The 26164-nt window shown below is 44.9% G+C and overlaps 1 protein-coding gene across 1 annotated transcript; it reads right to left on the bottom strand.

Moving 5' to 3' along the window:
• Nucleotides 1-44: 44 nt before the first annotated feature.
• LOC135908392 (uncharacterized) lies at nt 45-25457 on the bottom strand. The gene is made up of 10 exons (XM_065440175.1): nt 25325-25457; nt 23428-23490; nt 21701-21812; nt 20914-21002; nt 12972-13082; nt 10820-11023; nt 7975-8067; nt 7719-7751; nt 3226-3279; nt 45-215 (listed from the first exon to the last, which is right to left on the bottom strand). The coding sequence occupies exons 2-10, from the start codon at nt 23476-23478 to the stop codon at nt 165-167; spliced, it is 798 nt and encodes a 265-aa protein (XP_065296247.1). The 5' UTR covers nt 23479-23490; nt 25325-25457; the 3' UTR covers nt 45-164.
• Between the last annotated feature and the right edge of the window lie 707 nt (nt 25458-26164).

Below are 26164 nucleotides of genomic sequence, written 5' to 3'. Positions count from 1 at the left end.
CTGCTATATTTAATGAAAGTGAAGCTGAACAATAATGCGAGACATAGGGCTAAGGAATAGGTTTTAATAGCATACATGTAAACACGAGCTGCGGTCACATAAGTAAAAAGACCGGGCAGCTTGAGCAAAACATCTTAACCCTGCTTCACATCTGCTGCGGGCTGCTAGGGTTTCATCATGCGGCTCATGCTGCCAAGCATTCCCAGCTTCTGAAACTGCAAAAGAAAAGAACAAAGGTCCCTGAATTAACTTCGCAATATAGTAGGAAAAATAAGGGCTAAGAATTCGGGCCTGCTGATACCGTACTAACATGTTAAAAGTGGCAGTGCTATGCAGAAGACCACATATTTTTTATCACATCAAACAAAATACCACGCCTTCACATCTACATGAATAATTCAGTTCTTGATGGGATTGTCGCACCGAGGGCTTTTCTTGCTTTACATGTAAACATTTACATGTTTACAACTACATGCAGTGCCGTGCCAAAATTGAACACGAAAGAAATCGGTTATATCCTCTTCTGAGACCACAATTTCAAAATGAACGCCAATTGGAGCATGGCTTGCTTGGCATGGGATTTGTCTGCAAGGCATTCCTGCATTATGATGGCTAGAATATCTGCACGTCAAATTGTCAAGTCGCTCAGGCACGTGCAGGTCAGCCTAGTCCAGTGGCTGCAGGTCATATACAGATCATGTCTTGCCGAAAGCCGTATGCACGCATCGCAAGTCATTCCGTGTTCTTTCACTCTGTGCTCCTTCACATTCCTCAGGGGACAAGCCAACATGTCCTAGACCAAGTTTGATAAGCTTGGTTCCCTGTTGTCACTTGCCCTTCATCTTTCTCACCTTTTCTTCCCCATTATCCCATTCTAAAACTTGACAAGGTGACCACAATGTGTCTCCTACTACTGCAATGACCCCGCCCCCTAATTTTCGTGGCGCACTGAAGTTGTCCTTGTCAACAAGCCCTGTGCCAACAAATCTGGTGTGCTTCATAAATTTGTCACATTAAATGAGTTACAATTCACGATTTTTTGCACACTTGGGGAATTTGCATGCAGTACCGCGATTACATATTGGCGGCTGCATAACAGAAAAATTGTCAGTTCGAGTACACATTAACTAGGTGTCGGGACAACATCAGAGCTATTTGAATAGGGAAATTTCGAAGTTTCATTGAGTTTTCAGAGATGCGCCACGCATGGACTTTGCGGCGGTGGCGCTATATGGCACAAAGTGTCCAGAGGGAAGCGCGAGAGTGAAGCCACGCTTCAATCCACGCTTCATGATGTGTTTCGGTCGTGGCAATACGGTGTGTCACTACATTACTTCAAGGCCAATCACAATAACGTCAACACTCCTGAGATGGTTTCCGCCAGATCTTTATAATGCGCAAGCATTCTTCGGCAAGTACCCCAGCAAAATCTAACGTGTAATTTGCGAAGGCATCTAATCGTTATAATAGTGTAAATGTAGATGACCGGTAGTTTTATAAGCGATAAGAAACAAAAAAAAAAGAAAGTTGATCAGAGAATACCCATATGATCAGAATTGTGCATACGCTAAGGGATACATAGGAGAGATTTATTTGGAGAGAAGTAGGTCTGAATACTCCACAGAAAATGAATGGGGAAACTTGTCCTAGGAGTGGGCCAACATGAGCTTTGGGGTGGGCCAATTTCAAATTTGGGGGTGGGCCAACATTAAATTTGGACGTAAGCAAATTTGGGGACAGCCAGCTTAAATGTACTTGAAATTTTGGAGTTGGCCTACTGAAATTTGGGGGTATGCTTGTATATGCTTATGTGGACTTAAATATTGGATTTTACGCGCCAAAACCACAATTTGATTATGAGGTACGCCATAATGGGTGACTACGGAATAATTGGGACCACCTGGAGCTCTAACAGGCATCTAAATCTAAGTACACGGGTGTTTTCGCATTTTGCCCCCATCGAGATGCAGCTTCTGTGGCCATGGCCCCCAGTGGGGGTTCCGCATGCTTTTTTTTCACCCTACAGACACCAAGAACCATAAACATCAGTCGGGGGGGCGGGTGGGGGATTACGGGGAAAAGGCTCTCACTCGTCCTCTCCGCACCGCAAACCTTAGGTAGACTAGATTACCGGCTGTTACAAAGGCAAATGCTACAAGGGTATTCTTTTTGTTCAAAAGAATCAACCATATGCATAAATAAGCTTCCAAATCTTGATCATGACCTTCAAGCGTCGCTCCCCATCTCCCGTGCATAATGGAACGCTATGCCTCTGCCAACAAGTGTTGTTATCCATCTGAAGAGACAAAATATTCCAGTTTCTAAATTTATGGCATTTGCACCCATATAAGTTAACGTACACGGTGCGTTAATATTAATTCAATTGCTTATTTCTTTTTTCGGCTAGACAGGCTTTGAACAATTCTCATTATGTCTACTGAAACGCATACTAAAGTGAAACACTAAACCAGTTCAGACCGATAAAATATTCTTTAAAAATACATTTTATTCAGTTTGAGATATGGATTGGTTATCATTAGAAGAAAAAAAACAGTTTCATTTTTCTGAGAAAATTTTTCATCGGGACTCTAGCGTAGGTAATACGTCAACTGTGACGTCATGGATTTCATGTATTTTCTAGTACTTTGGCTGTTATCGTCTCATTAGAGTTTCTTGAAACATGTGATCGGTCTTCAGCTCTCTTATAATGCAATGCAGTCCGTCTTCACTGTCTAAAAGTATAGCCCGACTAGACACAATCTAAGTCTATGACGTCACGGTGAGCTATGCAGGAAAGGCCACCGTTCTTTTGGTATTTCGTCTTTGCCAGTGATCTCCACTAGAGTGGGGTTTTGCGTCTTTTCTGGCTTACCAAGCCAGCCTCCTTGCCGGGTAAGGGTGACTTTTGTTGTTAACTTATTAATACAGTTTACCTTATTTTATTTTTCTCTTTAGTGGTGTTTTAATGCGCGTGTCATTGAATGCCGGATCATATGGACGCCTCTTGGAGTGACCAGGGAAATGCGCCGCCCTTGGATCACCCGCTTCCCTCCCCTTTCCCCCTTCCCCCTCCCTTCATAAGCTTGACGGTTTCTGGAATCGTTTCGATTCTCTGGACATGCTCATGCCACCCACCCACTCATCCATAGTAATATCACTAGAGCTTAATCCTTTTTACCAATTCCTCTATATGATGTTTTAAAAGCAATCCAAGTTCGCACTCACCTTAACAGCGGCTCGCATTATGACGTAAGAGAAGTGAAGAAACTGCCGCACCGTCTGCGTCGAAATAGAGAGAAACGCGGGCTGCAATCACTCTTCAAGCAGAACTGAACCATGAGGACAAATGTAACACATGATTCACTATTCAATCACCAATGGACCTCTCCAGAAATGCGCGCGCACCATCAGAGGCGGCCGCAAGGCAGTGCGATAACATCGTCTTTCGCGCGCCGTATGGTAGTGGATTGCGAGCGAAATCGTGCGAGGATGAGCCGACGACGGTGGCTCAACCTTCGCGCGCAAGGGAGCTGATGGATGGATGGATGGATGTTATGAGCGTCCCCTTTGGAACGGGGCGGTGGCTTGCGCCACCAAGCTCTTGCTACTATGCTGCCTAATATCCTACCTAGGTTAACCAATGAAAAAAAAACACTATGAACTACCACGTCCAAATTTTCTGATACCCTATTGCGAACTGTGCTTTTGTACGTCTCCGTCCTTTGTCGTTTCCCTACTTTTCTTCCACCAATCCTCCAATCGCCTCTTACTGATGTCTATTGCGGACCTGTTTGCTTTACCACTGCTCCCGCTGAACCCAAGGGCTTCAAGGAGGCCAGTGGTGCCTAAATCGACCGCTGGATAGACGTCTTCACATTCTAATAAAATATGCTCCGTCGTTCCCCTAGCTTTACCGCAGCAAGCACAAGCGGGAGCAAGCGCGCCGTCTTCCGTCGCGCGCAAGGCACTGGGGTGAGGGGAGGACGCAGGGGGAGGGGAGGCGTTCTACTCCGGCGGCGGCTGCGTATCTTGAAAGCGATCTGTGATTGGGACAGCGTGCATCTACTGCTGATAGATTCGTGTGCGCTGTGTTCTCGCCGCTTGGTTCGCGTTGAAGCGAGAGGCAGCGCGAAGGCAAACTCGATTGCTGCTGCTGCCGCGCTTTCTCACTCCAACGTTTTGACCACGAAAGTTCGCGGTCATCGAGCGAAATGTGGTCGTTTGCTTGTGCGCGCGTGACGCCATGCTTGTTAATTTAGTTAGTAGTATTGTCACTACTAAAGTCTAGCAACAGAAGAAAACGAATTGAAGGGCACGAGCAGCGACCAAGCTCCTTTTGAAAGACGAAGTTGCAGCGTCGGCTCTTGCTGTCTTTGAATACAGAGCTGTTTTTTTTTTCTATTATCCTGATCCTGCGTCCTGTTTTTTTGACGTCGGGGCAGTATGTCTGTGCTAACAAGTTTATACGGCCGATAAAACTACTATCCTTACTTCTTATAGCTGTCTACTAATTGGATGTCGCAATCGATGCTTCACCTTCCGGGCGGAACTGCGACTTTTCTTTTTTAACAGAAAATAGTTCAGGGGTTTTACTTGCCGAAACTTCGATCTGACTGAGGCACGCCGTAGAGGCGGGCTCCGGATTACCGTGTTTACTCGATTGTAACACGAGCTTTTTCATGATTTTCTTTGCTTGAACTTGACCCTCGCGTTACACTCGAATAACGGCAAAATTCTCAATTTTAAAACGCATACCCTAAATTCTGCGCTTTTTAGCGTTACGTTGGCAGCCTGTATCTCTGCGTTTTGTTTTGTTTTGTTCTGTTGAGAGCGTTTGAGAGAAAGGTGACTTCGCGATCCGCTTGCGTGCTTCACGCACCGCATACGACAGCAAAGCTTCGAGATGTTCACAGCAGCGTATGCTACCCGCTGACTATGTTATTTCACCAAGCTCGAGGGGTGGTTCAGGACCCCTTTAATCTCAAACAAGCTCGAAGATGACGTGATCTCGTGCGATCACTTACGGGCATTGTTTCGCTTTCGCGAGACAGCCCGTCCTCGCACTGTAGTCCTCGACGTTATGGCCTATAGTGGCTCTTGGCACCGATAACGAGCTTGACACACCGCCAAAAAGACTTGTCGAGGACGCTTTCTGTGTATTTCTCGAAATGAAACAATTTCCTATAGGGAGTGCCCTAGAATACCGCCCAAGGAAAGCTGTCTCCCCCTCGGAAGACGACGATAAGTGAAGAGAACGTGTTCCCGAATTCTTATTTCTTGATTAAAGGTACCATGTCTTCTTGCGGTCATCTCGCGTTACATTCGCGGTTTTATTTTATTTTTTTATTTCGCGTTACTGTAAAGTAGGCTCTCGCGGTACAATCGCGGTAGCGTTACATTCGAGTAAATACGGTAATTTCGACCACCTGTTACGAGCCTTTTTGTGTTTCGCCTCTGTCGGAATGCAGCCGCCGCGGCTGGAACAGAACCCAACTGCGACCTCGAGCTCAGCAGAGCAACGCCATAGCTACATATAATTTTGTGTGCCAGCTTATTTGTTGATGTCCACGTGGTCATGTTTACTTGGATACCGACAGTGGTGACAGCAGCACAGTTCGCTATTTACTACCTAATGGATCGCCAACCTCCTACGTATGTCGACCAGATGTCCGAAACGGGACATTCGAACGTCTTAGGACATGTGTAAAAAGCCTGTGGACCATTCTTGGATGTCCCTGGAATCGTCCCATGTACGCGAATTGACGTTCATGGAAACGTCCTATGAACGTCATAATGTGATATTGGGACGTCCAAGATATGTTTAAATATGGGTTATTCTTACTGCTTTATCCGGAGTACGAGCTAAAGACATTTATGTCAGGATGTAGCACGCTTCTGGGACTTTCCTTTTTCTCGCGTTTTCCTTATAACGCGGAAAAAAATAATTACGCAAGACATAGCACACTGAAAACAACTGAATCGGACGTTTTAAAACGCAATGATTACTTTTCCAGCAATCGCCTAAAGGACGTTTGTGGGACATTTGTTTGTGGATTAAGAACATCCACAGGACGTCCATATTGATTATAAATTAACATAATAGAGACGTTCCTCAATACGTGGGTAAATGCAGCAAGCCTGCTGCATTTACCTACATACCACGAACAAAGCAAGCTTTGCCTGATTTTGTGTCGGCTTGTGGGGCAGGACAAAAAGGAACTGCATGGTTCTTGAAGATCCATCCCAGCGCTCCAATAAGGCGACCAAACATTTTTGTCATGCAAAAGTTGAAGTGCCAGGAGAGAAGCCAGAAATGCAGCCTACCGCATCTCAAAGCATGCTAAAGAAGGCTGCAGTGTAGCTAAGCACTGTGTACATAATTTCCTGCGACAGTAAACTAATACATGAGATAGACCTTGATAAATATGCATTATACCAGAATATATAGTATAAACTATAATCATTCAGGCCATGCAAGCTACACTTTTTTGTGCTAACACGAAGGAAGCTACATGACTAAGTTCTGCAGGCTGCTGAAGCATTTGACAATTTCTCTAGGAATACAAAATTTATTTCTATAAAACAGGCTGCATGAAGATTACAAGTTGAACTCTCAAATGTACTCAGCAGTTTTCAGTAAAGCACATTAATGCAAAAAAATAAGACTCAATAATTTCATCTTGAGAGCTGAGCCATCAGAAGTTATGGCGCACCATGGCCAGTAAAAAAGTAAAGCAATTCAAGTGTTAACAAATGAACTTTGGCGAGCAAGAAAAATGAAGAATTCGCTGTGTGGCCACTGCGGAAGTTATCATGAGGCTTGCTACGAGCTCGATTCCGTGGTGGCAGGCACATCAACGCAAAATTTGCTGAAAAGTTAAGATAGGTTAGCCACTATAAGTTATAAGGTATAATCAACTACCAGAGCCTTTCTGTAGGCCGTATTTAGTACAATCATGCGCCCATTTTCATATTTCGCGCGTTTTCCTTATTACGCGGAATAAATAATTACGCAAGACATAGCACACTGAAAACTGAATCGGGTGTTTTAAAACACGATTACTTTTCCATCAAAATTCGCACCCTCAATTCAGTCATTAAAAAATTCGTTAATTAATTTAATTATCGATACTTCTATTATGCAAAATTGCGGTAGGTTGCGGTAGGTCATTGCGGTAGGTCACTGCTGACAGAATACCATTGGTTGCGTCCTCGTATATTCTATATTTTATATTTAAAAGCTTGGCTAAGGTTAGCTGTATCCGCCGTAGCTGCTTAGTGGCTATGGTATTGGGCTGCTAAGTTGGGGCTTTACTAAGCACGAAGTCCTAAGTACTAAGCACGAAATCCCGGCTACGGCGGCCGCATATCGATGGGGGCGAAATGCGAAAGCAGCCGTGTACTTAATTTAGGTGCACGTTAAAGAACCCCAGGTGGTCCAACTTTCCGGAGCCCCCCACTACGGCATGCCTCGTAATCAGATCGTGGTTGTGGCGCGTAAAACCCCATAACTTAAGGTTAGCTGAGACACTCTGTATATTTAGAAATGCTGCACAGCATATTCAGGTTTCCTTGTGAGGGCTGTACGCTATAGTTCTCGCGGACTTATATATAATCCTGCTAATAACTGCGTTATTACCATTGAGTTTGAGTGTTATGAAAAAGACGATGCGTGGGAAATGCACGATTGTCGCGTGAGGAATGAAGTGAACACTCACGGGCGGTTCCAGGAGAACGCTGAAGCTGCTTTCCTGCAAGAAACAAGGGATGGTAACCTTTTTTAAAAGAAATCAACAGGTAAACAAAAAGACGTTTCGCACATACACTATATATATATATATATATATATATATATATATATATATATATATATATATATATATATTAGTTTCGCTGCATTTTAGTTTTCACTGCGAACTCGTTCAAATAAATCACAGCACCATGGCGTATTCCTGTAAATTTCACTACTCTTACCTCTTCTCTCTGATACGCATTTTCTGTCCCTCGAGCTTGCAACGGGCGCATGGCTGAGGCGAGATGAACGGAGCGCTCGTTTCCGAGTGGTCCCTGCAACGAGAACGTAAAGTATAAGCGAATGCATGCGAGCGCGCGCGTGTTTGTGTGTGTGTTTGTGTGTGTGTGTGTGTGTGTGTGCGTGCGTGCGCGCGCGTGCGTGCGTGCGTGCGTGTGTGTGTGTGTGTGTGTGTGTGTGTGTGTGTGTGTGTGTGTGTGTTTGTGTGTGTGTGTGTGTGTACGTTCATCGAATGAAGCAACCTTAGGGTGCCCTTGGGTTGCCGGAGCGTTTACAAGGTCGTCAGTGGTATTCAGACCTACATGCGTGCTCATATGAACACTTCCAGTTCATGAGAAGCAAGTGGTCATTAGGACACCTAACACAATTACTTATTAAGTAATAATTTTAATGAATTCATTCCAACTCTATGTAATCATTTTAATAAATTCATTCCAAACGGTCCAAATAAGCCGTTTCCCTTAACAACGGACGACTCTATTGGAACGTTGAAACGGAAAGAAAAGAGCGCATGACGCCGGCCAAGGCAAAAAAAAAAAAGGCTTCACGTTTCGCTCCTCACACGCGAGCCTTGTCCAGAATAAGGGGCAAGGGAACCGTCAATTTTTCCATAATCTTTTCACTTTGGTCGGCAACGGTTTTCAATATTTTCACGATTTTCACCGACAAAAGATTTCGTCAGTCTCTACGGTATGCGGTTAACAGAATACAGGCTCACTTGGCGTTCATTTAATAGTTTCAACGTTAGACTATCTACTTTATGTCGAAACGATGAAAGAACGCCAGATGAGCTCGTATTCCGTAGACAGAAGAACAGTATCGGTGTAAATGAGACCATGGGCGTCTTGTCTAAGCGATGCACTGGTCGAATCAGCACCGGTAATTCCTTCAGTAACGGTGACATGCCAACACTTGGCCTGCATATGTGGGCTACCTTCTCCGTCTCTTCTGCGTGGCTTGTATAGTTTTTGCAGGTGCTGTTTCGATGTCGCTCTAACAAATCACATAACGTACATAAGTCAAGAAAACGACACAGAGCCTGTCGGAACGCAGCCAACTGATTACAGCTCGCTTCGTTTGCCCATACCGAAAATGTGCAGGTACTCTCAGGGGCGTGCGAATGGCAGGTTTTCAGACCGAATCGAATACGAGTCGAATAGTGCTACGGAAGTGGACACAATCGAATCGAATCACGAATATTTTTTTTTAAATAATGAACAGTCGTTTTCACCATTAATATAAAATGATCTTCATATGTACTAGCTAGTACATTCAAAACGCATGTTTCTGCCATTACTTTGTGCGTTATGAATAGTTGTTTATTAAACGCCCAGATGGAGCATCACGAACAGATACGGTTTGTTCACATACCCAGGGCTTATTGGTGAGTGCGAAATGTATGTGGCTAAACCAGAAATGATTAGCTCGATGACCGACGTAGCCGGCTTTATTACGTCATTTTTCGTGTTGTATGTTCTTTCTTTTTTAATGCTTGATGGCGCACAGTTGGGGATTTCAAATACGCAAAGGTTATTCGAAAAATATTCGTGTTTACGAATGTAGGGCGATATTCGATTCGCTATTCGGAGGCTTCGAACATTCGCACTGCCAAGAAGCAGATTCAAAGTGTAGCCGTGGGTCTTTTTTGAACGAGGGCGAAAGGGTAGAACACGAAAGGACAATTTACGGATTTGTCCTCGTTCAAGAAGTCGCGCTGTTATACTTTGGATCATGACGAAACAACTAGCCCAATCTTTGACGTTACCTTCATAACAGGTATACAGATCGTAGATTGAGGGGGGTTTGGCCGCATGTCACCGTTATCAGACGTCGGCATGGGATCGATTGCATGGTACGCACTCGAGGCTGACACGAACTGTTAAGTATGGCTAATGGGACTTCGATATCGCACCGTATCCTCGTTAAGAAAAGAAGAAGAGAGTGCTAGCAACTCCTTTTGGAGAGTCAATTCTTGTCCCCCGTATTAAATTCTCATTTTAAAGCGAATCTCAGTTCTTTTCCTTGGCTCCTGTTGCTTAAAGAGTTAAATGTGCCTGCAGCGAGGCGATGAACATTGTAGTATATTTTTTATTGTTCTCATCATTAAGTAATCTACAGCAATTAGCTGTTACTGTTGATGCCGCAGCCGCCGCCGGGGCGTGCAGTGTTTGGAGAGAAGCTCGCCTCTCTGCCTGAAACAAAAGATGAAGGACGCTTAAGCTTCACCTTTAAGATAGCATTCAAAGATCCCTGACTGCTTCTCATGCTTCCGGGAAAGTGGAGCGTAGGCAACCGTAACGTTTACCGGGAAACGCTGGCCGCAAACGCTATGCATGAAGGCAGGCTTTCTGGTAGAAACGCGGCCTCGCGCGTGGGCCGCGATGTGGCGGAGGCGAACGCCATCTGGAGGTATTGCAAGGAACCGGGTGCGCCGCTCCGTGGTACTCGAGATACTCATGCGCCGGCGCGCGCAAGTGGCCGACGCCGCGGCCGGTCTATGTATGGTAGAAACGCCGGAAAAGGGCTTTTTTTTAGTTCTCGCGCAACAAAATTATGTTTTCTCGTATAGTCAAATTACAATCCGTCTTTATCATGTCTGCAGGTTGTGTGTAAGTCGTACTTTTACGATTTTTCTACGCATTTTAGATTGAGAGATTCAATTCAGTAGCTTCCTTGCGCCACATGGAGGGCCTGGGTGTGGGTGATTCGAAAACCTTTTTGCCGGAACGACTTCCGACGCCGGATTTCCTGCGACACGGGGCCCCTAAAGCTCTCGCGCTAACCAACCTGGCCGTCGCCCTGCGCCGTCGGCGCTGCGAGCGTCCGGCGACGGCTGCTGCTGTCGTTAGCGCCGCGCGGTTCCGCTCCGTCGTCCGGCGCATCGTCCGTCGCGTTCGGAACAGTGGTAGTCGGCGCCATGGTGGGATCACACGGAGTCGCACCCGCGCAGCCCGATCTGTGCAGGGACTTGTGGACGATCTCGGTTTTGCGCTGCGTCATTCAAATTGCGGGCACAGATAAAGATAGCACACCAGGATGGGTGCGAGCTTTCGTCATTTCGGATTATCAGTCTCTCTAACTGCTTTTATGCCCATTCATCTGCATGTTTGCACTAATGCATCTATATGCCTTGCATGCGTTTGTGCATGCCTCTACAGACTATATCTTATGAGAACCCACGGAGGACAAAAGTGATCTCATCGGCTTACCCTGAGGAATGAAACGCGACAACCAGGGTACTTTTTACATTCTTGTGTCGCATTGAAGGTAGAGTTCACGCGGCTGCTAATGTTTTCGATGCCACACAAATGGAAGAGGAAAGTTAAATTTCTTGTTGGCTTTGATGTACTCGCTGTTGAATTAGAGTGAGTAGCGTGCATGGTCGGACCGGTAATTCCACTGGACTTTTCTGTTCGGGAACCGATGCCTTGAGTGTAATTTACATTGTCCTATTTTTCTGGTTCCATTTCCCTCAAACCATCCCCTTCATTTGCCGAGGAATGTTTAGCCCTGAGAACATGTTCTTTACACGGCATATACCACGCTATACGCTCTGGTAACACGTTCACGCGGTTACCGGCTGGCTCGATAGGTTTGATGCAGCTTCCTTTAGCATTCGCAGGCACAAGCTTGGTCCGACACGCTTGAGAAGCACGTCCACCACAACTCGTCGCCTATCGCGGTGCACTCACGTGTACGGTATAACCGTTAGCGACGACTCTGCTCCTGCTTTTAATAAATGTATACATAGAAGTCGCAACAGCAGTGTAAATTACCATGCGTGGCAAGTTGACAATATTCGCTTGGCACTAGCGGGTTTTGTCTTCTTCGAGCAATGTGCAAAGTTCTCCAGTCACTTGTCATCGTTTACCGTGGCTTGTTGGCTTAAAAACGTCTTTTTATTAAATATATGGTAATGTCTAGCAGATATTCTCAACATTCATTTGCCGTTTCCAGCAGTCAAATGTTTAGGTTACCTGAATTAGCAGGCGTTCATTCAAATGCGGAAACTCAGTAATAAGAAGAGTCTGCCGTCTCGATTTATTACTTGGAGGTAATGTCGATGATATCAGTGTTGTAGTTATTGATATCGACCAGTTATGTGAAGTTAGAAGTTCCAGCTCAAGTGTCTTGCTTCATAAAGTACGTATCAGGTACCGAATAGACCACTCGTAAATGCATCAGTGAGTGTAAGCTGCGTGCCGAGTTGACAGCTTAAAAGTCCCTTCACCATGCCTCACCAAAAATCTCGGTTATGCGCCGCAAGTTGTAAAGGGCCTTCTATGTAGCGTTTTTACCCACAAGGTTATTTCAAATTGATTAATTCTTAGAGGAGATAGGGAGAAACTGAGATGTCGCATGCCATGCTGCCAGGAGGCGAGCTTCATTTCCAACATTGACCAACCCTCTCTCACCTAGACCAGCTTCCGCAAGCGATATTAGGGAGTTATAGCTCAGCGGGCCAGCGTAGATGCCACTGCGCATGTTGCACCGCGCAGGCGCACTGGCGTCTTACGCTGGCTCGCTGAGCTATAACCGCTTTAACTCTCCATTCCTTCTTTTTCCTTATCGGGGCGGAGGGGCCGAATTCACGTGTCATATAGTCGGTGACGTTGCATGGCAGTGCATCTGACGCAGGGGCGTTTTATGCGTGTGACTTGGATTCTCTGGTGGGAAGCAAAGCTCCTTCAATCGAGAGGAAAGGCCCACTGGCTTTCTTTCACAATTTCAGTTGTTTACTGAGCCACGCAGCAATTCCCTGATTCGGCGACACCATTTTCAATGCGTGATGTATACGCACATCGCTTGTCTGTTTGCAGATGTGGGGGTCCCTTTAATTCTGCGCTCTCTGATCTCTATAATCGGCGATAAATTCCGTGAGCAGACCTGTTGAGATCTGTAAAAATATTGTATACGTTAGCGAAGGGGTGCAGCTTACCTGGATGATCCGGGGTCTCGTGTAATTGGCCGACGCCAAGCCCACGATGAAATCAGCCCCTAGGTCAACGTAATGCCATACGCATCCGGCATCCAGTAGTTCGGGAATGACCTGCGCATGAGCGCAGGACGGCGGCGCTTCATGAAGTTTGCGATGACGCATGCGGCGATAGCACATAGCTGAACTGCGACTTGTGCACTGTGCCACCTTCTCGCAGCAGAGATCGACTACATCTTCAAGGGTTCGCTCTACTGTTGAACCAACAGTAACGTTGAATGTCAAAGGGACATTGTGAAAAAAAAATTGAGTCGAGTTCTAATAATAAATTGCGTTGCTATAACCGAAGAGAACGCCACACTTATTGTGACAGGAGGCTTGGCAAGTCAGAAAATACGCAAGAACTAAAGACATTCAGGTGTCGACACCACCTTGAAGTCCCCCTACCAACTCGCCGTGACGTCAACTTTGACGGCGTCTGCTTGGGGACCTAATTAATTATTTACTGGTAAAAACGGAGTAGGTTGAATTTTATAACGGAGCTAAAAAATGACCCAAGCTAAGCTTCAAGAACTTTCATTCCACCGCAACGGCCCACTCATGAGAAAATACATTGAAATCCGTGCCATCAAATTGACGTATCAACTCTGCGGCCTCGGCGCGAAATTAAAAAAAATATAATCGAAGCTTGGCCTTCATTTTTCTTTCTTGGGATAGTCGACCCCTCCGCACAGAATTCATAAACTTGAGTTTTGCAGGGTATGCTTTGTCAGTTTAGAGAGATTAAAGGGACACTAACCGAAAATATTAAGCCGAGGTGAGATCGATAGATTATTCGTCTAGAAATGTATCGTCGTTTTTTGTGTGCCAATACATCACTTTGTTGCGTAGGAAACTGCCGCCGAAGGTCGCACTACGGCTCCTCAATTTGAACTGCCAAAACCACGGACGAGTCTCTACGTAACCTCCCTCTATGCCGCATTTTATGAATCAGCGAGCGCTGACGTAACACGGAGGGTATCACTGTCCAGAACAGGTGGCACCACTCCAATTTCCCGTATTCGTCTTTCTCTCGCTTAAAAAAAATTATGCGTGGCTCTGCTATCGCAAACATCAGAGACCAGCGGAGCCAAACCGCACACTTAGACTAACTTCTGCTGGGTTTCTCCCAGCTCCGCTGGTTTCTGATGTTTGCGATAGCAGAGCCACGCATAATTTTTTTTTCCACTGCGAGAAAGATGACCGCCGAAGCGATGGAGGGCAATGACGTAACACCACCTGTGTCCCCGCCGCGGCGCTCCTTCCCCGGTAGGCTCCAACCGCCCTCGCCACGTCGCTATGCTCAGCGATGCTATTTTTATACTCTTTCACTCTCTCTCTCTCTCTCTCTCTCTCAGCTCTCTCTCCCCCAGCTCGGCGAAGCTGTGGACGTCAAGAGAAACCTAGCGAAGCTCTAACAGCTCCACTTCAAAAAAGAAAGAAAACTGTTCGCGCTATGAATGACGGATTCTTTAGTAGAGATGCCATCTTACAATCTAGCTGGACGTACGGTTTTCCTCTAGTGTCTTTCGGAATTCCAGAAAGGTCTTATCATGGGGTGCTGCTAATTTTGGCTTACCATTCAGAATTATAAATTTATTACACGCACACGTATATGCACTCAGGATCATGTTCGAAGAAATATGCGGCGACAGGAATGCAAACTAGTACACGTACGACTCCGTTGCGCTTCACAGCGACCGGGTCGGGACGCACCTTTTCGAAGCCTTGCCCGGAAACACAGTAACGGGTCTAACAAATGTGGGCGCTGTTTGAATATTTATGACCGATTTGGACTCATCAGCTGTCTTTTACCAGAGTTTCTCTGTTTCTGGGAAGCCCAAAAGTTTAACTTTGACGTGATTATCTTTCATCATCATCATCATCATCATCATCATCATCATCATCAGCCTGGTTACGCCCACTGCAGGGCAAAGGCCTCTCCAATACTTCTCCAACAACCCCGGTCAGATTATCTTTGTACATGCTTTTTTTAGGCTGGTCTAAAAATATTTCCCAGTCATTTATATTCTGTATGTTATTGTTCCTTCCTATTGTATAATGTCTAGCTGTTACTATGTATGCCTGCACTTATCTGATTGTATTACGTGTTTTTTTGCACACTATGTGATCTATAAATCAGTGAGTTCCGGGGTACCAACTGTATAAATAATATATAATTATTATATAATTATACGAAAAGAAAAAGAGGTTTCTCTTTCTGAGAAACCCCCATATCCTTCCTTTGTAGCTTGTGCTACATTTGTGTGGATGACAATTTTTTCTTTCATGAACCTTCCTCCACCTTGCGGGATTCTGTGGAACTGAGTTGCCCTATACACACACATATATATATATATATATATATATATATATATATATATATATATATATATATATATATATATATATATATATATATATATATATATACATATACAGTCATATCAAAAGAACCCAACAAACACTGACACCAAGGACAACAAAGGGGAATTTACTTGTGCTTAATAAATGAAATAAAACGAGAAATTATAGGAAATTGAAGTGGATGAATAACAACTTGCCGCAGGTGGGAACCGAACCCACAACCTTCGCATTTCGCTTGCGATGCTCTACCAGTTGAGCTACCGCGGCGCCGTTTTCCATACCACTTTCTTGGGTATTTGTGTGTCCTAGTAGAACCCTGGGAGTTTTACTAAAGTTACTAAATTACTAGAATTATGTAGCGTTCCTAACTAGAACGGCAACAGAAATGACATCATCTAAGTGAGACGGGTGTCGTCCGCCATTTTATTCCAACTTCTTCCTTCTCACTTCTCCCCTAGCACCTTCCTTCGTCTTCTTTCATGCGTCCAGCGCAGACCGCTTCACTCTTCCGGATTTCTTTTAATTACACCTCCTGGGGTAATACTTGAATACGTTTCCAATAGCGGCGCACTCCGTTTGGCCCGAGGCTCCGGCGTACCAGACATTCTTCAATATTCCATGCTGGCATGCAGTCTTAATAACTTGAAATGGTCCGCAATATTTTGAATTTGAGGGCACAGCTCCTTTCCTTACAAGGACATAGTCTCCAGGCTGTATGTCCGGTATCTCGCTACTGTGCCTTTTATCAAAGTTTCGCTTCATGCGGCGCCTGTAGATCTCCTGTTCTTTGACAGTTTTCCTTACTTCCGCAAGTTCGAGGTTCTCTAGGAGACCTAGCTCACGATCTGCAGGAAGTATGGGCGCTGTACCTGAAGTTATAAAATGAGGGCTGCAGCCTAAACTCGTGGTGTATGATCTGTTGTGATGCTTCACAGCGGCCTCGAGACAGCACTTCCAGCCACCGGCAAAGTCTGGATACATCTTCAGATACTGTTTGATGTCTCGTATGGCACGTTCCGCTAGGCCGTTTGCTGCCGGGTGGTATGGAGAAGAATACTTTATCATGATGCCGTGCTTCTGGGCCCACTTTGATAATTTGGCACTCCGAAAAGCCGGCCCGTTGTCGCAGACGAGCGTCTTTGTGTGTTTAAAACACTCAGCTTTGAGGAGGTCTATTACGCTGTTTGCGTCTTCTTTGCCAGCTTTAGCCGCAATCGTCCGTGTGCACTCATCTATGGAGAGCAAGAAAGCTTGCGTTCGCTTGACTCCTTCCCCCTTCTTTTTGAGCTCCGCGAAGTCCAAATGAATTACTTCGAACGGGATGCTTGAATATTCAGGGTTTGTCATAACGTCTGTCGATTGCTTGAATTTAACTTTGTTCACCTGGCAGAGGTGGCATGTGCGGATGTAATGGCTGATGTCGTTTTTCATGCCCGGCCATGTGAATCTCATGAGCAATTTCTTATAAGTGCGCCAGAAGCCATCATGTCCACCCGATTCAGGGGTGTCGTGGTATAGATGAAGAATCCTTGGAATCATAGTTGGTGGTACGTGATACCTTCCATTGATAAACTGGAGCTCTTCTGTACCTTCCCATAGCTTAATATGATTGATTGTATCTGGATTATTGCTTGATTCCTGTACAAGTAATCTTGATAGTGCGTCAGCGTCAGTGAGGAGTGGGCCAGGACGGTGCGAAATTACGAAATCAAATTGTTGCAGATAGTTCACCCATCTAGCAATGCGGCCTCTTGGCTGGGCCATGCTCAGAAGTTGAGTCAATGCTTGATGGTCCGTGAAAAGTATGAATTTGGCACCTTCCAGGTAAGTACGAAAGTACTGCACAGCTTTTAAGACGGCCAGAGCTTCCTTTTCTGTGGTACAGTAATTGATTTCGGCGGGTTTCAGGGTATAGCTGTAGTACCCCACGACGTAGTGTTTGGTTTGATCAGCTTGTTTGGATGGCTTCTGGTATAGAACTGCACCGGTAGCATAATGTGATGCGTCCGTGTTCAGCACGAAAGGCAAGGAAAAATCCGGTATTCGCAAGATGGGGTCCGACGATATTAGTTTTACAAGCTCACGATAGACAGCTTCGCACTTCTCGTCCCAATGAAAAGGCACGTCTTTCTGAGTTAAACGTGTGAGGCACCTTGTTCTCAGTGCGTAGTCTTTGATAAACGCCCGGAAGTGTCCTGCAAGGCCAAGAAAAACGCGCAGGGAGTGCACATCATAAGGCTTTACCAGCTTGGAGATTCTCTCTACCGATTCTTGCTTGGTGCTTTTAGTCTGTCCATCAAACACCCTGCCAAGAAATACTACGGTATCTTGAAAGAACGCACTTTTCTTGAAGTTGACTTTGAGTTGGGCAAGACTGAGGGCATGAAGAACTTTTGAAAGATGACTACGGTGTTCGTCCTTTGTCTTTGAGTAGATGATGATGTCGTCGATGTACACATTGCAAAATGTGCCCAGGTAAGGTTTCAGAATGTCCGTCATAATCTTCTGAAACCACGCAGGGGAATTTTTCCAACCAAATGGTAGGCGGTTGTACTCAAACAAGTCAAATGGGGTTATGAACGCGGTGTACTTCTTCGTTTCTTCACTTAGTGGAATCTGCCAAAAGCCCTTGCAGAGATCTATTCGTGAAAACCAATGGCAACCACCGGTTTCGTCAATGATGTCGTCGATTCTCGGCATTGGATAAGGTATCAATTCAGTTTGACGATTGAGAGCCCGGTAGTCTGTGCAGAGGCGGAATGTCCCGTCTTCTTTAGGTGCAATAGTGATAGGAGAAGCAAATGGGGATACAGAAGGCCGGATGATACCTGCGTCTAACATTTCTTGCAACTCCTTTTTCAGCCACACCTTTTTATCTCTGGACATATTATAGGGGGTTCTACGAACCACTGTTTTATCTGCGAGCTCGAAAGGAACGACATGGGATTTCATTGCTGGAGGGTAGCTTCCTATGCATATAAGCTCTGGGTACTTAGTCTTGATGTCTTCGTGGTGAAAAATTAGCCTTGATACACTAGGTTCTTCACCAGGGTCTTCTGTTCTTATCGTGTCTTCGGCCATTACCTTGTCATCCCAATAGAGGTTCATCTTAAGTTTTTTCATGTCTGGACGGGACAAAAGAAAATCGTAGGTGACATTGGGAATGGCCAATACATCACTGGTAATAGCATTTCCTTGAAATTCAATAGCCAGGGTTACCCACTCGCTATGCATGGTCACTGACCCATCGTAGGCTTGGACACGCAATGTTCTACCAGCGTGCAGACGACTGGCATCCACTCGAGTCTTGTTGATAATAGATACCGAAGCTCCACTGTCAACGAGAGCCTTCACTTCAATGCCATCTACCTTAATGGGGGCGTACAATAAGCTTGACGACACCAAATATACTGTCTCACTGAAGCTCTTTTTCTGGGGCTTGTGATGCACGGTAGACAGATTATGTGGAAGTAGGTTGCCGTGAACTGCGGTAATTGGTTCTTCACCATCCTCACAGTCATGATTTACGCTTCCCAGAGATTTGTTTATGAAGCTGTGTTCACATTCAGTTGACGGCAACGACTCTAGATTGGAATCAAGTTGCTCTGTTCTACCATCTGGCTGTCTTCTCGATGTAATTCTTGGCATTGAGGTCTGTAGAAAGTTCAGAAGGTCATCAAACGTTCTTGGACCTTTGAGGTGGACATGACTACGGATCTCGATACACAACCCTTGCGTTATCAAAGCTACAACAGCAGAAGACGACAGCTTCGGTTCTGCAGAATACAACAGGCGACGCTTCTCAAGACAGTACTCAAGCAGAGAGCCACCTGTATAACTGAACCGCAGTGCCGCATCCCATCTTTCTACTGCGTTGCCTTCGAAAGCCCCTAAAAAGTTGCTTTTCCACAGTTCCCAACATGTTGTTCCATAATCCATGAGTTGCACGTCATACCATTTTCTGGCTATACCGCCCAAATAGCGGCGCATATGCAAAATCTTTGTGTCGTCGGAGTGCCACAGATTCTTGTCACAAGCGTACTCGAAAAAACACAGCCAGTAGTGTGCATTTTGCGATTTTCCTTCAAAAACATCTGGTTCAACAATACTTCGTGCTGACTGCTCTCGACTAAGCGCTTGGACGAAAGTTCTCATTATTTCGATCTGTTGTATAATGTTCCTTTGCAGTTCCATAACACTCAAGTCTAGGCTCACCTTCCCGGCAGGCGTTTCCTCTTTGAGGGTGCCACGTCGTATGGGTTCCAGAACGAGTTCGCTCAGTGTCTGCAGTTGTAGATTCACTGTCACCGATCCTGTTTGCACGAGGGCTTGGCGGCTGATTGCAGCTTGTTGCAGTACCACGTTGATCAGCGCGGTAGAACTAACTTCAAGAGGAAGGTCCGTCGCTGGCTCACCGTGCACTTGGTATCGGGTGAACACAACAGACTCTGATGACGCCTGGTCGACGAAAAACGTCACCCGCATCGCTGGTCTTCGAAAACTGTCGGCTGCGCCAAAATGTAGCGTTCCTAACTAGAACGGCAACAGAAATGACATCATCTAAGTGAGACGGGTGTCGTCCGCCATTTTATTCCAACTTCTTCCTTCTCACTTCTCCCCTAGCACCTTCCTTCGTCTTCTTTCATGCGTCCAGCGCAGACCGCTTCAAATTATATATACATATATATATATATATATATATATATATATATATATATATGTATATATATATATATAATTCAATGAGAAGTTCTGTAGGTCCGGTGCATAGGTAGATTTAGAAACGGAGGTGCACACTTACGAAAATTGCATCTTTAATGTTTTTAACGTTTCGGCCGTGGCACGGCCTTCGTCAGAATATACGGCCGAAACGTTAAAAACATTAAAGATGCAATTTTCGTAAGTGTGCACCTCCGTTTCTATATATATATATATATATATATATATATATATATATATATATATATATATATATATATATATATATATATATATATATATATATATATATATATATATATATATATATATATATATATATATATATATATATAATTCTGACGCATTAACTGTTCTTTTACAGGACTGAAAACGTACTCGAAAATACAGGGGACACACAAATGTTCATGTTTGTTTTAATTAACCGCAAGCTTGAATTATCTCAGCTGGATTTACAGGGAGATTCTGACGCGTAACCGAGATAACAGGGTAAATGAAAGGCCAGCTCATCTTCGGGCTCATCGTTGTGCTGAGCTTGGAGGGTGAAAAGAACGTGGTCAAAACCGGTACAACTATCTAGCGGACAGAAATGCCCACTAAAATTCCGCAGCAGACACCATGCCTTTCTTTCTTACTACTACAGTTCGTTCGGGAGGAGATCCTGCACACTTTTATTTACTTTGTACAAATCTATTCGCACTTGGCAAAGCTCTTCGAAAAATAAAAAAAAAGTAGCCTCTATGCGCCTTGTAACGCGTTTCATTATAACGGCTGCGTTAGGATCCATTCTGCGATATATGTCGTCCGCAGCTCGACTCACTTGGATGGTTCCGACAAGAATGAACGCGTCAAAGAGGATGCTTATTCCGGCCAGGCCTAGCTGGATGTAGTTCGACGTGTCATGACCCACTGCAAGAAAGAAACATAGAGTCGCGCATTATTGCAATTTTTACACGCTGAACTATTTTTAATCGTAAGTGTTGTGGTTTCGTACGTCAACGCTATCGAGGTTGAAGATCCGAGACCCTTAAGTTCTCTTTTTCTTTCTCCTGAGAAATCGATCCTCTTTCTAACTTATTTGTCTCAAACGCGTGTCAATGCGCGCATTCGTCGTTACACATGAATCAGGCAGTGCAGTATTCGAAAAAGCAAGCAAACAAACAAACAAACAAACAAACAGATAGACAGACAGACAGAAACAAACAACCGGTGCGAACCTTTCTGCCCACAACAGCACTCAAGCGAAATTCGATCGCGACTTGGAATACATGGTTCTCAGAACGCAAGTGAGGTTGGTCGGTATGCTGACTTCGTCTTGACTACTAACGTAATGCTTGCTTACGCCAACGTGGCTGCATTGTCTGTATACACGTTTCATGCGAACATTTACGCACCGTCGGAAATCCAAGGCACACTAACTACGGCTGTAAAGAGAAACCCCGGCTGATCCCTTGAAAGTATGAATGAACTAGCTTCTCAATTACTTTCCCTCCCTTGATACAGCGCCGATGCAGGGAGAAAAGGCGGGCGTTGCCTTTGCCAAATGACGACCTGTCATATTTAGCCAAATCAACTCGGAAGTCCAAGTTGTTTGAACGGTCGCTCACCAAACTTGCCCACGTCGTGTACATCGGGAACATAGGCGAACCAAGCCTGCTTGCTGAGTTGTCGCTTTATCTCGGGCCTCAGCACGTAGGTCACGTTGAAGGCGTTGATGAACTGCGCCACAGGACACGAGTTGCAAACTAAACATTCTTACTATATATATATATATATATATATATATATATATATATATATATATATATATATATATATATATATATATATATATATATATATATATATACATATATATATACATATAACCGCTGCGGACATCCGAGAATCGACGTCAAATGCCGCTCACATGCGGTGATGAAGCGATGATACAGGCGATTACTAAAGATCCTGTTCCAAAAGACCATAATGCGTTGCATACATAGCAGTCAACGCTGTGGAAGCTAGGCAAGAAGTTCGGTCAAAAAAACTGATTTCTCCACGCCTCCGTCCATGCTTCGCTGCCCACCAATAGCGTTCGCTCGCGCGAGCATCCAAATGAGGCTTCTCGCGACGGGTAGCAAATAAAAAACCCGAAATGAATAACAAAAATAAAATGATCTAAAACAGCGCATTAGATAGCCGTATACCACAGTGTGCTTGTTTCTAAGGATTAAAACTTCTTTAATACTGAGCCTATATAAGAACAGTTGCCCACATTTGCGGTCAAAAGACATCGAACTATATCCAAGTGCGAACGAAGCCACTGCAAGAAGCCTCTCTAGCCTCCACGTCGTTGACTGCTATGAGTGGAACAATGTATAAGTACTTTCAAGCGATGTGCGTTTACACGACTGATCAGCAGCGTCGTGCCATTGAAATTGCGCCAGAGATATGATTCGCGTGAGGTTAGCTTTGTCTTCAAGCGTGCAGATTTCATCAAGCTCGCGTTTGGCAATTCTTAAAAGCTACTTCCGCACAGGAAGGACATCTCACGGCTTTATCCGACAAATGGTCTGCCAAAATTCGTGAAGAGGTCATGCACGATATATCTGAAGCCACGATCAAGCCGACATACCGTACTCATTCCATGTCAACGAAATGCTACACTGCGTCTGGTCAGGTGTTTCATATTATGTCATTCATGTCATTGAAAGCAGCCGCTCAGGTATTATCCCGTCCAGTGTATTACGTTCTGCAGCTTGAGCACGAAGTCGCGGTTTCGACTCGTGGCCGCGTCGGCCGCATTTCGATGACGGCGAATTGCAAGAACACTTCACTATTAAGCCATAGCTCTAAACTGTGGCGCTTTGCATAACCACAGTGTCAAATCAATCAATCAATCAATCAATCAATCAATCAATCAATCAATCAATCAATCAATCAATCAATCAATCAATCAATCAATCAATCAATCAATCAATCAATCAATCGTAGCTCCACATGAAGACCTCTCTCTCTCTCTCTCTCTCTCTGTTCGTACCGCGGTTCAGCCTTTGCGTAAATCGCGAAGCGTGGTGGCCACATAGTGCGTAACTGCGATTGAAGACGTGTCCCGCGAAGCCTACGAAAGCATTTTTCAGCTGAGACAAACTGCCTTCGCTATATTGTGTGAAAGACTCCGACACGGGAAATTCCCCTTGTGAAGGACGCTTTCACTTGCCGGAGCGTTTTCACATCTTCAAAGCACAGGTGGAGAATAAGAAATACAATCGACGCGAAGCTTTCCCAAGATTTTTGCTTGCGTTACATTCAGGCTACACTAGTGGTCACGTCGTCTTATATACTAGCTTACCATGCATGCGACAACGATGGCGATGGCCTCCCTCGAGGAGACAAGGCACATGTCAGGGAGCTCCTGCGAGTAGTTTCAGTTTATTGCGCGCAAAGTTACAAATGTTGATTATACATACACACAGAGGGAGGTCCCAGAGTCGACAGACGTACTGCTGAGGGGACGTCCCGTTAGTAGACTAGAAAACTAAAATACACAGCAGCTATACATAAGTACAAGAAACAGCGTATTGCTGGAGTCACTTGCTTACACACACACAAAAAAAATATTCTTAATGACATGAAAAAAATATCGTCAGAAACGGTAACCAGTGGAATGATTACATCGAGTGCGAAGTTTGCGGAGGTTTGATTTAAATCTGTAAAAGTCAGATGGTATCTTAACATGAGATGGTATACACATATTCATATAAATCTTTAAACAGTTCCCCTATACATATTGGCATACTTGTGGTTACCTGTGAGCTTCAATGTATGAAACGACGTTTTGTTAACAAATTAACTGGAACGCCAATGCTTTTCCCCGCAATGTTCGGGAATTAATATCTCGATACTCTTGTTATCCTGAGGATTCGTTCCAAATGGATCCGCCTTGCGAACTACACGGCTAGAATTTGTAAATTGCAATAAGGTCCATAAGGTAAGTAGTTAAAAACTTAACTAGTGAATTTTCGTTAATTAGTCGATAATGCATTTCAAATTTTTGTGCATGTCCGCCTCTTCGAGCAGCCCAGCTCGTGAGCGTGAACTGTGATATCTGCTACAGGCAACCTTTAAAAAATTTTCAAAGTTTTCGATAAAGCACCTTGTATACAAGGTGTTTTTTTTTATCTGCACCTAAATTTCAGAATTAGAAAAAATTAAATCACGGTAACGTTATGTTTACCATACGAGTGTACAGATAGGCAGCCTCTAGATACAGAGCAATTTCCGCAATTGCGTGTGTAATTAGCAAAGTTATGGTAATTAACTTTATAATTATGAACATTAGGTGGACCTATCTTAGCGATTAGATTATGAATAACAGATTTCATGTGGAAGCTACGCGAACAATTAGTACCCCTTGGCAGGCTCCTTGAAACCGAAACTGGCTGGAAAAAGAGCGCCTGTGTCGTTGATGGGCCCTGAAATGGCCTGACGTTGGGCGTGGCGCCCAACGGAATGACGAAGTAAATTTAGCGGATTGCTGGCATTGAAGCCCTAGGCCAACGCCGCAGACAGCAAAGAGATAACGCAAGCTGCTCGCGGTGCCGGACCGGTGTTGACTTCGGAGTCGTGACGGAAGGCGGGGGGGGGGGGGCAGCAACATCGACGACACAGACGCTCTTTTTCCAGCCAGTTTCGGTTTCCAGGAGCCTGCCAACGGGAACTAATTATTCGCGCAGCTTCCACATGAAATCTGTTATTCATAATTTAATCGTTGGGATAGGTGCTGTGGAGGACGGGCCCCAAGGAACTCATTTGCTGTAGCCACCTATTGTTGATAATTAGAAAGTTAATTACCACAACTTCGCTAATTACGCACGTAAGTGCCACGATTGCTCTGTATCTAGAGGCCGCCAGTCTGTACACTCGAATGGTAAACATAACGTTACCGGGATTTATATTTTCCCAATTTTATAAATTTGTTGCAGCTAACAAAAAACACCCTGTACAGTTTCGTGAACACACATTTACCTTGCGCTTGAGTCTGTGTGGTTATAAACATCAAATTAGCATAGCCTAAAGAAGGCATCCGGATCTGCGAGTCCACATAGCATTGCCATACAGAGACAAAGGGCGATCACAGCGTTACCTAAAAAGCTGACGCGATAACGTTAATTTACAATTTTCATCAGCGTCGATCGAGTGACTGCTCCGTGTACTGCATCGAAGGCGTAACAAAACTATTAACTTACGAAGCGGCTTCCGCTCAGGGAAGAATTTGTAGCGACGGCCTTCGAAACAGAGGGACTTTTGTCAGGCTTCTCTTCTTCTTCTCTTTGCGATTGGCACGTGCCGTGTTCCACTCGGATTCCGTCGTCTTTCTCCTTTCGCTGCCGACTGATATTGTTACTACTGCTTCTTCGAACCCAAGCTCCTCCGGTCGACCGTCCTGCTTTTCTCAGATTAAAATGTTTCTCTCCATCTTTATGTCAGCTTTCGTCGCCGACTCCTGTTAACCTCGTGCTCCCCTTTTTCTTTCACCGAGTGCTGGGCTAGCCAACCTGGCTCAGTCCTGGTTAACCTTCCTGCCTTTCATTTATCGTTCTTATTCTCTATTTCTACAACATGGTGTAACAGCTACCTACCACCAAAATAGACGGTTAGCCTAGTGTGCAACACGGCAGTCACCCCAACCATCGGGCAGCAGTTGTGGGAAACAGGTATTTGTTATGAGAGAATAGCTGAGAGGTCGGCCTGAACTAATTTTCTAGCCTGGTTTGGGTAGTGGGAAAGGGCAGCAAAAGAAAAGGGAGAAAGTGATGATGGCGGCGACGATGTAGAGAATGGGAATGCCCCAATTTCCTAAAAAAAATGATAACTGTCTTTTCACAGCCCGATTCATGGCCGATACCCTAGGTTGGGTCGCGCCATTTCACTGAAGAACAAGAATAGGAGCAAGAATAAGAAAAAGTATGGTCATAAAAAGCCACGGTGACATCAGGGGACGTATTTTGGGATGATCATTAATTGTTGGCCATGCTATCGCCTCGGCCATCATGCGCGCGCTGATTGGCTGGTTGAGCAAAACCGGA

Source organism: Dermacentor albipictus, chromosome 5, assembly GCF_038994185.2.
Source record: "Dermacentor albipictus isolate Rhodes 1998 colony chromosome 5, USDA_Dalb.pri_finalv2, whole genome shotgun sequence".
NCBI lineage: Eukaryota > Metazoa > Arthropoda > Arachnida > Ixodida > Ixodidae > Dermacentor > Dermacentor albipictus.
Note: the sequence above shows the minus strand (reverse complement) of the source record. Positions and strands in the feature narration are given on the sequence as shown.

Excerpts from the sequence above, each read along its gene's own strand:
- LOC135908392 (XM_065440175.1), bottom strand. The coding sequence starts at position 23,478 with ATGTGCCTTGTCTCCTCGAGGGAGGCCATCGCCATCGTTGTCGCATGC. Across the intron at positions 21,813-23,427 it reads CCATCGTTGTCGCATGCATG|TTCATCAACGCCTTCAACGT; the intron begins GTAAGCTAGTAT and ends CCTGTGGCGCAG. Across the intron at positions 7,752-7,974 it reads ATGCGTATCAGAGAGAAGAG|GAAAGCAGCTTCAGCGTTCT; the intron begins GTAAGAGTAGTG and ends TGTTTCTTGCAG.